The sequence below is a fragment of the Heterodontus francisci genome, chromosome 27 (assembly GCF_036365525.1).
Source record: "Heterodontus francisci isolate sHetFra1 chromosome 27, sHetFra1.hap1, whole genome shotgun sequence".
Lineage (NCBI taxonomy): Eukaryota > Metazoa > Chordata > Chondrichthyes > Heterodontiformes > Heterodontidae > Heterodontus > Heterodontus francisci.
The window spans coordinates 48,570,186-48,587,610 of NC_090397.1; the positions used below are offsets into that span (position 1 = coordinate 48,570,186).

The 17,425-nt window shown below is 51.4% G+C and overlaps 1 protein-coding gene across 9 annotated transcripts in view; it reads right to left on the reverse strand.

Moving 5' to 3' along the window:
- Positions 1-17,425, reverse strand: part of LOC137384812 (kielin/chordin-like protein) — a 185,948-nt gene that overhangs the window by 95,898 nt on the left and 72,625 nt on the right. For all 9 annotated transcript variants that reach the window (XR_010977665.1, XM_068059321.1, XM_068059322.1 and 6 more), the window contains 5 exons: positions 16,636-16,718; positions 16,184-16,277; positions 9,168-9,247; positions 3,719-3,812; positions 124-203 (listed from right to left, as the gene is read on the reverse strand). Coding sequence is in view for 8 of the 9 variants with exons in the window: in XM_068059321.1 (XP_067915422.1) it covers positions 124-203; positions 3,719-3,812; positions 9,168-9,247; positions 16,184-16,277; positions 16,636-16,718 (431 nt within the window). In the remaining variant the exon portion in view is untranslated. The remainder of the gene's footprint in view (positions 1-123; positions 204-3,718; positions 3,813-9,167; positions 9,248-16,183; positions 16,278-16,635; positions 16,719-17,425) is intronic.

Sequence of the window (17,425 nt, forward strand, 5' to 3'; positions counted from 1 at the left end):
ACCTGTAATTCTATCATTCTAGTGTCCCTCATTTGAAGCAGTACAAACATCAGATTGTAACAGGGACTGAAGGAACAATAAAGTCACTGAGTCCAGGGATTGTTTATTAAGGCAATCTCTTACCAGACAGGAGCAGTCTGCACATGGATTTCCAGTGGGCACTTTCTCCCCATTCAGATATTCCTGCCCATCGATAAAACAATCTGCAGAGAGTGAGAGACAGAGAATTACTCACAGCATTCCCAGTGTCCTTGTGGGACTGAGTGCAAGGCTGAGTCAGTGAGGGACTGAGGGAGAGTGTGAGTGAATGAGGGAAAGAGTGTGAGTGACTGAGATGGAGGGACTGAGTCTAAATGACTGGGACTGAGGGACTGAGTCTAAATGACGGGGACTGAGGAAGTGAGTGTTAGTGATGGGACCAAGGGAGTGAGTGTGAGCAATATTAAGTGAGTGTACTCAGACATGGTGCTTCATTCATTGACAATGTCCAGTGGGGGAAGTGGTGGGGGGTGGGGGGAGGAACTGTCTCCATCCAGCATGTTCCAGGCACGGAATATCTGTTGGAAGATGGCTCTGGGGTAATTTTGCCGTGCACCATGGCACCAGGGGCAGATTCCACCCCTAGTCAGTGCTCAGCTCTCTTATCTCAGGCACTATAGTTGGAACAGGGAGCAGTGAGTCTGCCCAGGATCCTGCTCCTGATCACCAGCCACCTGCTGGAGTTAGAGAGACAGAGAGTGAGAGAGAGAGAGTGAGAGAGAGACAGAGAGAGAGACAGAGAGCGAGAGAGAGACAGACAGAGAGAGAGAGAGACAGAGAGCGAGAGAGAGAGACAGAGAGCGAGAGAGAGAGACAGAGAGTGAGACAGAGACACAGAGAGTGAGACAGAGAGACAGAGAGTGAGAGAGAGAGACAGAGAGTGAGAGAGAGACAGAGAGTGAGAGAGAGACAGAGAGACAGAGTGAGAGAGAGACAGAGAGACAGAGTGAGAGAGAGACAGAGAGAGAGACAGAGAGAGAGACAGAGACAGAGAGACAGAGTGAGTGAGACAGAGAGACAGAGTGAGTGAGACAGAGAGACAGAGAGTGAGAGAGAGAGAGTGAGAGAGAGACAGAGAGCGAGAGAGAGAGAGAGAGACAGAGAGCGAGAGAGAGAGACAGAGAGTGAGACAGAGAGTGAGAGAGAGACAGAGAGACAGAGTGAGAGAGAGACAGAGAGAGAGACAGAGACAGAGAGACAGAGTGAGTGAGACAGAGAGACAGTGAGTGAGACAGAGAGACAGAGAGTGAGACAGAGAGACAGAGAGTGAGAGAGAGACAGAGAGTGAGAGAGAGACAGAGAGTGAGACAGAGAGTGAGACAGAGAGACAGAGAGTGAGAGAGAGACAGAGAGTGAGAGAGAGACAGAGAGTGAGTGAGACAGAGAGTGAGTGAGACAGAGAGTGAGTGAGACAGAGTGAGTGAGACAGAGAGTGAGTGAGACAGTGAGTGAGTGAGACAGTGAGTGAGTGAGACAGAGAGTGAGTGAGACAGAGAGTGAGTGAGACAGTGAGTGAGTGAGACAGAGAGTGAGTGAGACAGAGAGTGAGTGAGACAGAGAGTGAGTGAGACAGAGAGTGAGTGAGACAGAGAGTGAGTGAGACAGAGAGTGAGTGAGACAGAGAGTGAGTGAGACAGAGAGTGAGTGAGACAGAGAGTGAGTGAGACAGAGAGTGAGAGACAGTGAGCATGAGAAGGAGAGAGAGTGGGAGTGAGAGAGTGACAGAAAGTGAGAGTGAGGGAAACAGTGAGAGTGAGAGAGTGAGAGAATGAGAGAGAGTGTGTGAGAGTGTGAGAGGGAGTGAAAGCAAAAGAGAGTATGAGCGAATGAAGTAGATTTCAATGTAGACTAATGTGAGATCATCCACTTTGGACCTAGAGCAATATACTTTCTGAATGGTGAAAAGCTAGAAACAGTGGAGCCCCAAAGAGACTTGGGGTCCAGGTACATAGATCATTGAAAAGTCATGAACGGGGAAAGAAAATAATCAAAAAGGCTGATGGAATGCTGGCCCTTATATCTAGAGGACTAGAATGCAAGGGGGTAGAGGTCATGCTGCAATAGTACAAAGCCCTGGTTTAATGACACCTGGAATACTGTGAACAGTTCTGGGCATCACACCATAGGAAGAACAGATTGGCCTTGGAGGGAGTGCGGAGTAGATTTACAAGAATGGTACCTGGACTCCAAGGGTTAAATTAAGAGGAGAGATTAAACAAACTAGGGCCGTATTCCCTGGAATTTAGAAGGTTAAGGTTTGATCGAAGTTTTCAAGATATGAAGGGGAACAGATAAGGTAGATGGAGAGAAACTATTTCTACTGGTTGGGGAGTCTAGGACTAGGGGGCATGGTCAAAAAATTAAAGCCAGACCTTTCAGGAATGAAATTAGGAAACACGTCTACACACAAAGGGTGGTAGAGGTTTGGAACTCTCTTCCTCAGACAGCAATTAAAGCGAGATTAATTGTAAATTTTAAGCAGCTATTGATAGATTTTTGTTAACCAAAGGTATTATGAGATGGGTTAAGTTGCAGATCATCCATGGTCTCATTGAATAGCAGAACAGACACATGCCTACTCCTGTTCCTATGTTTCTAAAATGAGTGAGAGTGAAATGAGCAGAAATTTCCTCCAATGAAAGATTGTGATGACCAAAGGCACTGTCTTTGATCCCTGCTACAAACTTCATTCCCTAACTACCAATTCCAACCCTCTCCATGGCAACTCCATGCGAACCACATTGTTTGCAACCTTGGTGTCATATTTGACCCCGAGATGAGCTTCCGACCACACACCCACACCCATCACGAACACCACCAATTTCCACCTCCGTATCATCGTCCAACTCCACCCCGCCTCAGCTCATCTACTGCTGAAACCCTCATCCATGCCTTTGTTACCTCTAAACTCGACTATTCCGATGCACTCCTGGCTGTCCTCCCACATTCTACCCTCCTATATTTGAGGTCATCCAAAACTCTGCTGCCCGTGTCGTAACTCGCACAAAGTCCCATTCCCCTACCACCCCTGTTCTCACTGACCTCGCTTTTACAATTCTCATCCTTGTTTTCAAATCCCTCCATGACCTCGCCCCTCCCTTTCCTATAATCTTCTCCAGCCCCACAATGCTCTGAGATATGTGCGCTTCTCTAATTCTGGCCTCTTGAGCATCCCTGCTTTTAATTGCTCCACCATCACTGGCCGTGCCTTCAGTTGCCTAGAACCCAAGCTCTGGAATTCCCTTCCCTAAACCTCTCCATCTCTTTTACCTCTCTTTCTCCTTTAAGATGTTCCTTAAAACCTACCTCTTTGACCAAGCTTTTGGCTATCTGCCCTAATATCACCTTATGTGGGCCAGTGTTGTAATTTTGTTTTATAATGCTGCTGTGAAGTACTTGGAATGTCTTATTACACTAAAGATGCGAGAAAAATAAGTTGTTGCTGAGAATGGGGGAATGAGAGTAAGAGAGAGTGTGAGGGAATGTTTGAAAGTACATGTGTGGGAGAGTGAGGGTGAGAGTGAGACTATGAATGAGTGAGCGAGTGTTTATGTGAGTGTGTGGGAGTATGAGTGATTAAATAAATGATTGAGTGAGTGAATGTGTAAAAGGATGGTGGCAGGTGCCTGTTGTACCAGGACCTCATTATTGGAGGTGTCCAAGTTTAAAGGGGTCTCACCAACACACAGGGGACAACAGGTCCCATGCGGCGGTGGGACTGGATTTCCACAGTTGGTCTGACACCCTTTCTCTTCACACACGACTTGCCCTTCCTAGAAAAGACAAAGGGAATCATTTAGCTCTGTTTCTGTAGTTTCCTCTGCACCTCTCCTGAAGTTGCTGTTTCCTCACTGAGGGAGATTCCAAAGGCAGCCTCCAATAGCAGTAGTTCATCCTAATGGTCACCCTGCACTGTGAGCAGGACATTCCACTGCAGCCAAAAATGCACACAGGAAGATACACACACGGACAGACATACACACATGTACACACACATACACTCCACTTGGCACTGTGCGAATGTTGGCTAACTTTTTCTCCTCCAAGGCCCCACTGTAGTGACTGCCATCTCCTGGCTGTGATCAGTGAATCAGCAGACAGCAGGGATTATAACTGCCCCGCAGTCCTCTGTGTGCCCGAGTACAACTCCATGGGGTGCAAATACTTATCCAGATATTTGACGGATGATATAATGCATAGAACGAGAAGCTAGATTGCACGGCTGGGCATTTTGTTTTACAAAGGGAGCAGACATTGAACAATGAACAAAGCCGGGTTGCTTTGACATAAAGCAATGGTCAACAGCAAACCAACATCTCAGTAATTCCCGAAACTTCTTTCACCAAGCATGTGCAAATGTGACAAGGTCCTCAGGAGGGCGCCACTGTGCTCGATGCTGCCACACAACAGACCCCTTGACACAGCATGGAAATACAGCAGTGAAAAACTCCTTAGCAAGATCCTGCCAACATAATGGGACATGCTCAAACCCAGTGTGTTAAATCCTGTCCTTTCATCATCGACATGAGCTAACTATCACAGGCAGTTCTAGCTGTTGTGTATAGGGAGCTTTACTCTGTGTCTGTCGCTGTCCTGGGAGTGTTTGATTGCAGCCTATGTGTCTGAGATGCACAGAATTCCATTTCTCGCTATTAAAATCTTTTGCTTAGATAAGTACAAAAAATTCCAACAATAAAGTTAATGCACAATGGAAATTGGAGCACAGCTTTCATTATCTTTCAACCTTCTCTGTTCTGGTGAATATAGATTCTCATCATCACTTTACCCTTCCAGCCCTAGAACCATCCCAAAGAATCATCTGTATCTCCAACATGCATTGTAGATGAGATCATTCAATCCTCCCCCCAATCCCTCCACCCCACTGCCTTGGCTCTGATCACCCCCTTCCATCTCTGACGGGGTTATGTTGTACGACATGTGGCCACCTCAACACATTGGACAGCATTTTCCGTGATCTCCGGCACTGCGGCACAGTCGAGCTGCGGGCAGCTTACTTCCGAGCATCTCAACATCACACCTTGGAATGAGAAAGGAAACGGGATCTGGGTCACAGTCAGGGGAGGGGGTGCTGCAACACACTCAACTCCACTCCAAGCCCCATCCCAATCCCAACACCCACCCTCATCCCTGACTTCCAACCCCCCCACCAGCTCAACCCCCACTCTCATAGTGACCTTGAGCCTCATCTCGATCCTCACTTCGGGCAACATACATCACCATCAGTTTGGGTTCAGTCCTGTCCCAGATTCCCATGCCTTCCTCTCCCCGCTTAACCCTGTCCTCGGCCCCTTGAGCACGGCCCAAGATTCTCTCATCTCATCGCCTTTTGTTCTGAACATTCTTTAATTTGGGACTTGGGCAGGCCCATCAATGGCTCTTTATCCCAGAGAGGTGAAGCAGAAATGTGCCTGGCTTCATCATTTCTCTTTCTCTCTCCCTCATTATCAGGCTTTGCAAAATCAGCTCATTAAAAGCAGCAGTGGGTCACAGCTCGCACGAGCAGCTCTGACATCTCCCCCGCCCTGAACTTCCCTCCACGCCCACCCCGGATCGCTCTTCCCGACATCTCCCCCACCCTGAACTTCCCTCCACCCCCCCACCCCGGATCGCTCTTTCCGACATCTCCCCCACCCTGAACTTCCCTCCACCCCCCCACCCCGGATCGCTCTTCCCGACATCTCCCCCGCCCTGAACCTCCCTCCACCCCCCCACCCCGGATCACTTTTTCCGACATCTCCCCCACCCAGAACTTCCCTCCACCCCCACCCCGGATCACTTTTTCCGACATCACCCCCGCCCTGAACTTCCCTCCACGCCCCCACCCCGGATCACTCTTCCCGACATCTACCCCCGCCCTGAACTTCCCTCCACCCCCCCACCCCGCATCACTCTTCCCGACATCTCCCCCACCCTGAACTTCCCTCCACCCCCCCACCCCGGATCGCTCTTCCCAACATCTACCCCCGCCCTGAACTTCCCTCCACCCCCCCACCCCGGATCACTCTTCCCGACATCTACCCCCGCCCTGAACCTCCCTCCACGCCCACCCCGGATCACTTTTTCCGACATCTCCCCCACCCTGAACTTCCCTCCACCCCCCCACCCCGCATCACTCTTCCCGACATCTCCCCCACCCTGAACTTCCCTCCACCCCCCCACCCCGCATCACTCTTCCCGACATCACCCCCACCCTGAACATCCCTCCAACCCCCCACCCCGGATCACTCTTCCCGACATCACCCCCACCCTGAACTTCCCTCCACCCCCCCACCCCGCATCACTCTTCCCGACATCACCCCCACCCTGAACTTCCCTCCAACCCCCCACCCCGGATCACTCTTCCCGACATCTCCCCCATCCTGAACTTCCCTCCACCCCCCCACCCCGCATCACTCTTCCCGACATCACCCCCACCCTGAACTTCCCTCCAACCCCCCACCCCGGATCACTCTTCCCGACATCTCCCCCACCCTGAACATCCCTCCAACCCCCCACCCCGGATCACTCTTCCCGACATCTCCCCCGACCTGAACCTCCCTCCAACCCCGATCTCCCCCCCGAAATGTTCCAATGATCTCTTCCCAACATCTCCCCCGCCCTGAACTTCCCTTCACCCCCTCCACCCCGGATCTCTCCTCCTGACATCTCCCCCATCCCAACCTTCTCTCCACTCCCCCGATCTCCCCCCCCGACGTCTTCCTATCCGATCTCTCCTCCTGATATCTCCACCGCCCTGATCTCTCTCCACCTCCCCCCACCGATCTTGGCCTGACATCTCCTCCCCTGATCTCCCGACATCAGCCCACCCCCCCGCAATCTCCCCTGACATCTCCCCACACCAATATCCTCTCGATATCTCTGGATGTCTCCTCCACATCTTCCCCCAACATCCACCCCCCACCCCCCCCAAATCTCTAGCCCATCTGATCTCTTTGATCTCCCCAATCTCTCCCCTCTGTTCTCCCCACAATAAGTCACTCAGGAGGGGCTGAGGAAGGATTTGGTTTAGGGCTAACATCAGACCTGCCCAGTCACTGAGACCCTGTGGATCTGAGCTGTGGGAGAGTGGAGCAGTTACCGAGAGAGTAACTCAATGCGACTGATTGGCTGACGAGGCCTCAGCTGTAGATTGCTCAGTGACTGGACCCCGCCAGTGCCTCTGAGTGCCAAGTGAAATATTCTCAATAGGAACAGGACAGGAGCTGTGCTTCTGATGATACTTCAGTTCTGAGCCAGCGTGAGATGGCTGATGGACTGAACCCTTCAAATGAGGGGAGAGCCGGTCATGTTATAACCCACACTCCACCGCAGTGACTGCTGGTACAGGCCACACACAGAACCAGGACTGTGAGTAAGTGAGGGAAGGGGCATTGCAGCTCAGGATGGAGAGGAACATATGGCCACACAAGTCAGCAGGACAGCAATGTCTCGTGGGATTGGTGTCTCACTCCAGGAGTCTGCCCTAACCCCACCACAGTCTCTATGACTTTGTGTCTGTGTGGGGGTCCCTTTGTGAGTATGTCTGGGTTTGTGTCCATATGAAGGCCAGATTTTGGAATTGCTTGGCATCTTTCCTGGGGAATGAAATACTGAAAGTGACTTAAAGAGGCAGGGACTGTAGGACTGGGTGAGTCACTGCTATGACTGTGGCCGTGGACCTGACCACAAAACATGCTAAGCAAGGGCTGAGGACATTTAAAGGAACCAAGCCGTCATTCTCTGCAGCGAATAGGTCAGAACATGTAGCATGCACGGCTGAAGAGGTTCACACACATGAACATGTTCACATGCACACTCACAAACACAAAGGCACGCACTCATACAGACACAAGTACCAGCACACACGCACAAACACACACAAACATGGACAACTCACACAGACACAAACATCCACAAGGATACACACCCATGCTCATGGACACATTTACACAACTGCATTCGGAGACCGGCGTTTAAATGTATGCTCATACTCATATGGGCAAATGGACACACCCACATGGAGACACACCTGCACATAGCCACATGAACACACACACACAAACATATGTTCATGTTCACATGAATGGACACACCTGAACAAACATGCACATGAACATAGGCGCCGTGATCAGTGCTGACATTCTGATCATACAGCGAATGGTGTCTTGATCTCACTCATGTTTCGCATACATATATTAACAAGCAGAATGCACAAGAAAGCAAGATGAAAACTATTAATCCAAAGGAGACTTTTAGTCGACATGCTGATCCTTGCCTTGAGGAGTTAACTGAAAATCTGTTGGAAATCTTCCAAGTGCAGGGCTGCTTGACATGTGAATACTGTGAAGATCAGGTTACTGAGCTCCAGAGACCTGGCTGGTCCTTCGCCAGGTTTGGATGTAGAACCTCAGGCAGTGGCCCCACCCCTGGCCTGTGTGCCCCACTAAACATCCTCTCAACATTTAGAACAGCCCTTGATGTTCATCTGCTTCAGCTTTAGATCATTGCTAGCTCTGTCAGCCCGTGTTTTCTTAAAGGAAGGACGGAGGGATTGTAGGATTGTCAGCACAATACACTGTTTCCATTGTAATCATTGCCACTGACTGGACCACTACACCTGGCCTCAGTGCCCCAGAATAGGCAGGAGCATGGTTCAGCCCAAGCTCCTGCTCCTCATCACTACCAGGGGTAGTGATACCACTGGGGGAGGGGGGAGTGTGCATATCTCTTCCCCTGTGTGCAGATCCGAACCTGGGCTTGCAGTAATGGCTCCACTGTTCCCCTGGGTCGTGCAAGTCCAGCAGGATATGGAGATCAATGCCTGTACTTTAGATCGCAGTGCCTCAGAATGGGCGAGTGTAGGGCCAGGGCAAATCATCTGTGATTGGGTGCAAATTGATGTGTAGCAACTGGATGTAAACTCTAAGGCTGTGTTAAAGGTAACCTATTTCTACTCCAGGGAACCATGTACAGTATGAGAGAATCTGGCATTCACTCACAAGGATCCAACTGCAGGGAATGCAGCTTCAAGACAAGAACTGTCATGGGTAACAAGATTGGTCAACTCCTAATTCGGTGTGAATTTAAAACTAAGTACGTTAACAAGTTGAAAACATCCTGTTACTCACCACACACACACATGTCTGGCAGCTGTCTGGTGAAGTGAATGTCTGGCCATTATCTAAGACGGCTCCGTCCAGCTCACACCCTGAGAGAAAGAGAAAGAAAGTTAATCACACCCGCTGGGCTGGGGCTACGAGGCAACATCAATACCCACCTCCTATTGGCTCACAGCAAGAGGCGAGTACCGCACATTTAGTTTTATTGGGAAAGCTGCAAGTCCCAGGGAGCAGGAATGCATCAAGTTTCAAAAATACTTCAGAGATGACAAGGAAAGGCAAGAGGCAGTGAACAGATGGATATTGGAACACAGTAAAATTTCAAAATGTGAGGATGACACCAAACTTGGAGGTGTGGCAGACAGTGAGGAAGATACCAATCGATTACAATAGGACACAGATAGGCTAGCAGAACGGACAGAAAAGGGGAAGATGGAATTTAATACAGAGAAGTGTAAGGTGATGCATTTTGGCAAAAGGGATAGGGAGAGGCGATATAAACTAAATGGCACAGTAGTAAAGAGTGTACAGGGATAGAGGGACCTGGGGATCTTTGAAGGCAGCAGGACATACTGGGAGAGCAGTTAGCAAAGCATATGGGATCTTGGGCTTCATAAATAGAGGTATTGAGTACAAAGGCAGGGAAGTTATGTTGAACATTTACGAAACTCTGGTTAGGCCACAACTAGAGTACTGTGTCCAGTTCTGGTCAGCACACTTTAGGAAGGAAGTGAGAGTCTCTGAGAGGCTGCAGAGGAGATTTACCAGAATGGTTCCAGGGAGGGGGGATTTTAGTTACAAGGTGAGGTTGGAAAAGCTGGGGTTGTTCTCCTCGGAGCAAAACAGATGGAGGAGAGATTGAATAGAGGAACACAAGATTATGATAGACATAGATATGTTAGACAATGAAAATTAGTGGGTGTGGGGGTAGAATTAGGGAGCAGGTGTGTCGGGTAGTGGTGCTGTATTCCACAGTTTGAGGTTCAGGGAGAGAAAAAAATTGAGTAGGAGACGGGAACAGAGACTCGATATCAACACAGGAGAACATAGGATGGGAATTGGAGTTTAGGGGGGTGTCGGATGGGGATTGGAGTTTAGGGGGGTGTCGGATGGGGATTGGAGTTTAGGGGGGTGTAGGATGGGGATTGGAGTTTAGGGGGGTGTAGGATGGGGATGCGAGTTTAGGGGGGTGTAGGATGGGGATGCGAGTTTAGGGGGGTGCAGGATGGGGATTGGAGTTTAGGGGGGTGCAGGATGGGGATTGGAGTTTAGGGGGGTGCAGGATGGGGATTGGAGTTTAGGGGGGTGTCGGATGGGGATTGGAGTTTAGGGGGGGTGTAGGATGGGGATGCGAGTTTAGGGGGGTGTAGGATGGGGATTGGAGTTTAGGGGGGTGTAGGATGGGGATTGGAGTTTAGGGGGGTGCAGGATGGGGATTGGAGTTTAGGGGGGTGTAGGATGGGGATTGGAGTTTAGGGGGGTGTAGGATGGGGATTGGAGTTTAGGGGGGTGTAGGATGGGGATTGGAGTTTAAGGGGGTGTAGGATGGGGATTGGAGTTTAGTGGGGTGTAGGATGGGGATTGGAGTTTAGGGGGGTGTAGGATGGGGATTGGAGTTTAGGGGGGTGTAGGATGGGGATTGGAGTTTAAGGGGGTGTAGGATGGGGATTGGAGTTTAGGGGGGTGTAGGATGGGGATTGGAGTTTAGGGGGGTGTAGGATGGGGATTGGAGTTTAGGGGGGTGTAGGATGGGGATTGGAGTTTAGGGGGGTGTAGGATGGGGATTGGAGTTTAGGGGGGTGTAGGATGGGGATTGGAGTTTAGGGGGGTGTAGGATGGGGATTGGAGTTTAGGGGGGTGTAGGATGGGGATTGGAGTTTAGGGGGGTGTAGGATGGGGATTGGAGTTTAGGGGGGTGTAGGATGGGGATTGGAGTTTAGGGGGGTGCAGGATGGGGATTGGAGTTTAGGGGGGTGCAGGATGGGGATTGGAGTTTAGGGGGGTGTCGGATGGGGATTGGAGTTTAGGGGGGGTGTAGGATGGGGATGCGAGTTTAGGGGGGTGTAGGATGGGGATTGGAGTTTAGGGGGGTGTAGGATGGGGATTGGAGTTTAGGGGGGTGTAGGATGGGGATTGGAGTTTAGGGGGGTGTAGGATGGGGATGCGAGTTTAGGGGGGTGTAGGATGGGGATTGGAGTTTAAGGGGGTGTAGGATGGGGATTGGAGTTTAGGGGGGTGTAGGATGGGGATTGGAGTTTAGGGGGGTGTAGGATGGGGATTGGAGTTTAGGGGGGTGTAGGATGGGGATTGGAGTTTAGGGGGGGTGTAGGATGGGGATTGGAGTTTAGGGGGGGTGTAGGATGGGGATTGGAGTTTAGGGGGGGTGTAGGATGGGGATTGGAGTTTAGGGGGGTGTAGGATGGGGATGCGAGTTTAGGGGGGTGTAGGATGGGGATTGGAGTTTAGGGGGGTGGAGGATGGGGATTGGAGTTTAGGGGGGTGTAGGATGGGGATTGGAGTTTAGGGGGGTGTAGGATGGGGATTGGAGTTTAGGGGGGTGGAGGATGGGGATTGGAGTTTAGGGGGGTGTAGGATGGGGATGCGAGTTTAGGGGGGTGTAGGATGGGGATTGGAGTTTAGGGGGGTGTAGGATGGGGATTGGAGTTTAGGGGGGTGGAGGATGGGGATTGGAGTTTAGGGGGGTGGAGGATGGGGATTGGAGTTTAGGGGGGTGTAGGATGGGGATTGGAGTTTAGGGGGGTGTAGGATGGGGATTGGAGTTTAGGGGGGTGTAGGATGGGGATTGGAGTTTAGGGGGGTGTAGGATGGGGATGCGAGTTTAGGGGGGTGTAGGATGGGGATTGGAGTTTAGGGGGGTGGAGGATGGGGATTGGAGTTTAGGGGGGTGTAGGATGGGGATTGGAGTTTAGGGGGGTGTAGGATGGGGATTGGAGTTTAGGGGGGTGGAGGATGGGGATGCGAGTTTAGGGGGGTGTAGGATGGGGATTGGAGATTAGGGGGGTGTAGGATGGGGATGCGAGTTTAGGGGGGTGTAGGATGGGGATTGGAGTTTAGGGGGGTGTAGGATGGTGATTGGAGTTTAGGGGGGGTGTAGGATGGGGATTGGAGTTTAGGGGGGTGGAGGATGGGGATTGGAGTTTAGGGGGGGTGTAGGATGGGGATTGGAGTTTAGGGGGGGTGTAGGATGGGGATTGGAGTTTAGGGGGGTGGAGGATGGGGATTGGAGTTTAGGGGGGTGTAGGATGGGGATTGGAGTTTAGGGGGGTGTAGGATGGGGATTGGAGTTTAGGGGGGTGGAGGATGGGGATTGGAGTTTAGGGGGGTGTAGGATGGGGATTGGAGTTTAGGGGGGTGTAGGATGGGGATTGGAGTTTAGGGGGGTGTAGGATGGGGATTGGAGTTTAGGGGGGTGTAGGATGGGGATTGGAGTTTAGGGGGGTGTAGGATGGGGATTGGAGTTTAGGGGGGTGTAGGATGGGGATTGGAGTTTAGGGGGGTGTAGGATGGGGATTGGAGTTTAGGGGGATGTAGGATGGGGATTGGAGTTTAGGGGGGTGTAGGATGGGGATTGGAGTTTAGGGGGGTGTAGGATGGGGATTGGAGTTTAGGGGGGTGCAGGATGGGGATTGGAGTTTAGGGGGGTGCAGGATGGGGATTGGAGTTTAAGGGGGTGTAGGATGGGGATTGGAGTTTAGGGGGGTGTAGGATGGGGATTGGAGTTTAGGGGGGTGTAGGATGGGGATTGGAGTTTAGGGGGGCGTAGGATGGGGATTGGAGTTTGGGGGGGGTGTAGGATGGTGATTGGAGTTTAGGGGGGTGTAGGATGGGGATTGGAGTTTAGGGGGGTGTAGGATGGGGATTGGAGTTTAGGGGGATGTAGGATGGGGATTGGAGTTTAGGGGGGTGTAGGATGGGGATTGGAGTTTGGGGGGGGTGTAGGATGGTGATTGGAGTTTAGGGGGGTGTAGGATGGGGATTGGAGTTTAGGGGGATGTAGGATGGGGATTGGAGTTTAGGGGGGTGTAGGATGGGGATTGGAGTTTAGGGGGGTGTAGGATGGGGATTGGAGTTTAGGGGGATGTAGGATGGGGATTGGAGTTTAGGGGGATGTAGGATGGGGATTGGAGTTTAGGGGGGTGTAGGATGGGGATTGGAGTTTAGGGGGGTGTAGGATGGGGATTGGAGTTTAGGGGGTGTAGGATGGGGATTGGAGTTTAGGGGGGTGTAGCTTGGTGATTGGAGTTTAGGGGGGTGTAGGATGGGGACTGGAGTTTAGGGGGGTGTAGGATGGGGATTGGAGTTTAGGGGGATGTAGGATGGGGACTGGAGTTTAGGGGGGTGTAGGATGGGGATTGGAGTTTAGGGGGATGTAGGATGGGGATTGGAGTTTAGGGGGATGTAGGATGGGGATTGGAGTTTAGGGGGGTGTAGGATGGGGATTGGAGTTTAGGGGGGTGTAGGATGGGGATTGGAGTTTAGGGGGGTGCAGGATGGGGATTGGAGTTTAGGGGGGTGTAGGATGGGGATTGGAGTTTAGGGGGGTGTAGGATGGGGATTGGAGTTTAGGGGGATGTAGGATGGGGATTGGAGTTTAGGGGGGTGTAGGATGGGGATTGGAGTTTAGGGGGGTGTAGGATGGGGATTGGAGTTTAGGGGGGTGCAGGATGGGGATTGGAGTTTAGGGGGGTGCAGGATGGGGATTGGAGTTTAAGGGGGTGTAGGATGGGGATTGGAGTTTAGGGGGGTGTAGGATGGGGATTGGAGTTTAGGGGGGTGTAGGATGGGGATTGGAGTTTAGGGGGGCGTAGGATGGGGATTGGAGTTTGGGGGGGGTGTAGGATGGTGATTGGAGTTTAGGGGGGTGTAGGATGGGGATTGGAGTTTAGGGGGGTGTAGGATGGGGATTGGAGTTTAGGGGGATGTAGGATGGGGATTGGAGTTTAGGGGGCTGTAGGATGGGGATTGGAGTTTGGGGGGGGTGTAGGATGGTGATTGGAGTTTAGGGGGGTGTAGGATGGGGATTGGAGTTTAGGGGGATGTAGGATGGGGATTGGAGTTTAGGGGGGTGTAGGATGGGGATTGGAGTTTAGGGGGATGTAGGATGGTGATTGGAGTTTAGGGGGGTGTAGGATGGGGATTGGAGTTTAGGGGGATGTAGGATGGGGATTGGAGTTTAGGGGGGTGTAGGATGGGGATTGGAGTTTAGGGGGGTGTAGGATGGGGATTGGAGTTTAGGGGGATGTAGGATGGGGATTGGAGTTTAGGGGGATGTAGGATGGGGATTGGAGTTTAGGGGGGTGTAGGATGGGGATTGGAGTTTAGGGGGGTGTAGGATGGGGATTGGAGTTTAGGGGGGTGTAGGATGGGGATTGGAGTTTAGGGGGGTGTAGCTTGGTGATTGGAGTTTAGGGGGGTGTAGGATGGGGACTGGAGTTTAGGGGGGTGTAGCTTGGTGATTGGAGTTTAGGGGGGTGTAGGATGGGGATTGGAGTTTAGGGGGATGTAGGATGGGGACTGGAGTTTAGGGGGGTGTAGGATGGGGATTGGAGTTTAGGGGGATGTAGGATGGGGATTGGAGTTTAGGGGGATGTAGGATGGGGATTGGAGTTTAGGGGGGTGTAGGATGGGGATTGGAGTTTAGGGGGGTGTAGGATGGGGATTGGAGTTTAGGGGGGTGCAGGATGGTGATTGGAGTTTAGGGGGGTGCAGGATGGTGATTGGAGTTTAGGGGGGTACAGGATGGGGATTGGAGTTTAAGGGGGTGTAGGATGGGGATTGGAGTTTAGGGGGGTGTAGGATGGGGATTGGAGTTTGGGGGGTGTCGGATAGTGATTGGAGTTTAGGGGGGGTGTAGGATGGGGATTGGAGTTTAGGGGGGTGTAGGATGGGGATTGGAGTTTGGGGGGGTGTCGGATAGTGATTGGAGTTTAGGGGGGGTGTAGGATGGGGATTGGAGTTTTGGGGGGTGTAGGATGGGGATTGGAGCTTAGGGGGGTGTAGGATGGGGATTGGAGTTTAGGGGGGTGTAGGATGGGGATTGGAGTTTAGGGGGGTGTCGGATGGGGATTGGAGTTTAGGGGGGTGTAGGATGGGGATTGGAGTTTAGGGGGGTGTAGGATGGGGATTGGAGTTTAGGGGGGTGTAGGATGGGGATTGGAGTTTAGGGGGGTGTAGGATGGGGATTGGAGTTTAGGGGGGTGTAGGATGGGGATTGGAGTTTAGGGGGGTGTAGGATGGGGATTGGAGTTTAGGGGGGTGTAGGATGGGGATTGGAGTTTAGGGGGGTGTAGGATGGGGATTGGAGTTTAGGGGGGGTGTAGGATGGGGATTGGAGTTTAGGGGGGTGTAGGATGGGGATTGGAGTTTGGGGGGGGGTGTCGGATAGTGATTGGAGTTTAGGGGGGGTGTAGGATGGGGATTGGAGTTTAGGGGGGGTGTCGGATAGTGATTGGAGTTTAGGGGGGGGGTGTAGGATGGGGATTGGAGCTTAGGGGGGTGTAGGATGGGGATTGGAGTTTAGGGGGGTGCAGGATGGTGATTGGAGTATAGGGGGGTGTAGGATGGGGATTGGAGTTTAGGGGGGTGTAGGATGGGGATTGGAGTTTAAGGTGGTGTAGGATGGTGACTGGAGTTTTGGGGGGTGTCGGATGGTAACTGGACTTTAGGGGGGTGTAGGATGGGGATTGGAGTTTAGGGGGGTGTAGGATGGGGATTGGAGTTTAAGGTGGTGTAGGATGGTGACTGGAGTTTTGGGGGGTGTAGGTTGGGGATTGGAGTTTTGGGGGGTGTCGGATGGTAACTGGAGTTTAGGGGGGTGTAGGATGGTGTTTGGAGTTTGAGGGGGCGGGTGTACATGCTGTTGAAAATTTCTTGAATGGATGACACTATTTTCCCATGTTGATATATTTCTTTTCTGTCATTATTTTCATGTTTGAGTCATGGCTCAGGGGTCAGCGTGTTTGTGTTCTGAGTGTCGAAGTCAGGGGCGCACTGTTTGCTCTCACCTGGGCAGCTGGGGCAGCATTGGCCAGATTCCTGAACTGGGTGTGAACACAACAGAGGCTGGCACTGCAGGGAGGTACATCTCACCAGGCCACTCTGTAACAAACAAGCAGCAGAAATAAAAACTTGTAAATATGTAAGTCTCATTGAAAATTAAATTAGCATAGAAGGTTCGTGAATTCTCAGTGAAATGCTCAGATCAACCAGGGTCAAAACAACCATGAATCAGCAGTCAAATAACCAGGGGCCAGGGGTCAAACAACCAAGGACCAGGGGTCAAACAACCAAGGACCAGGGGTCAAACAACCAAGGACCAGGGGTCAAACAACCAAGGACCAGGGGTCAAACATGCTTCAAACATCACAACTTGAAATGACTCAGGGCCAAGTAACTGGAGGTCAAGCAGCCAGTGAATGATCATTAAACACTTTCCAATCTATAAGGGTAGACTTACCACACATGAACAGTTTATGCAGGGGTTTGCACTGGATGAGAAAATGTCTCCATTTATATACTGCTTCCCCTCATATTCACAGCCTGAACCAAACAGAGAACAGCGTTAGTAACACATACCCCAGACAGCAGATCTAATTTGTGCTGTATCTGCCCTGAGAGTGTTTGATGGGACAATGCAGACCGAGCATTACTCAGTTCGTCACTTGCTCCAAAGTACCAAAAGCTCTTACTGTACTATTGAGACATTTAAAGATAAAATACATCAGTGTCGCATTCCCATTGACTGGATCCGTATATCATCTGGTCATTAAGCCCCTTAGAGTGAGGGTCTCCCAGTTTGATCTCAGCTTGTGCTGATTAAACAGGGAAACCATTGGAACAATGCTTATTTCAACAGCTGGGGTTCGAGAGAGGGAGAATCAGCCTGGGTTCCTGCTCCTGATCAATCCTCAGATTACACAATGTGAATATGAGGTTAGGACAGGATCAGACAAACTGAAGAGACTCTCGCCGGTCAACACTTACTGCCCAGACTGAAAGATGAATAACCTGCAGGAAAACCCCCCCACAGGAGGTACACCAACAGTCATGTTCAGAAGGGAGGTCCAGGATTTTGACCCAGTGACAGTGAAGGAACGGTGATATAGTTCGAAGTCAGGATGGTGTGTGGCTTGGAGGAGAACTTGCAGCTGGTGATCTTCCCAACCATTTGCTGCCCTTGTCCTTCTAGGTGGTAGAGGTCACAGGTTTGGATGGTGCTGTCTGAGGAGCCTTAGTGCGTTGCTGCA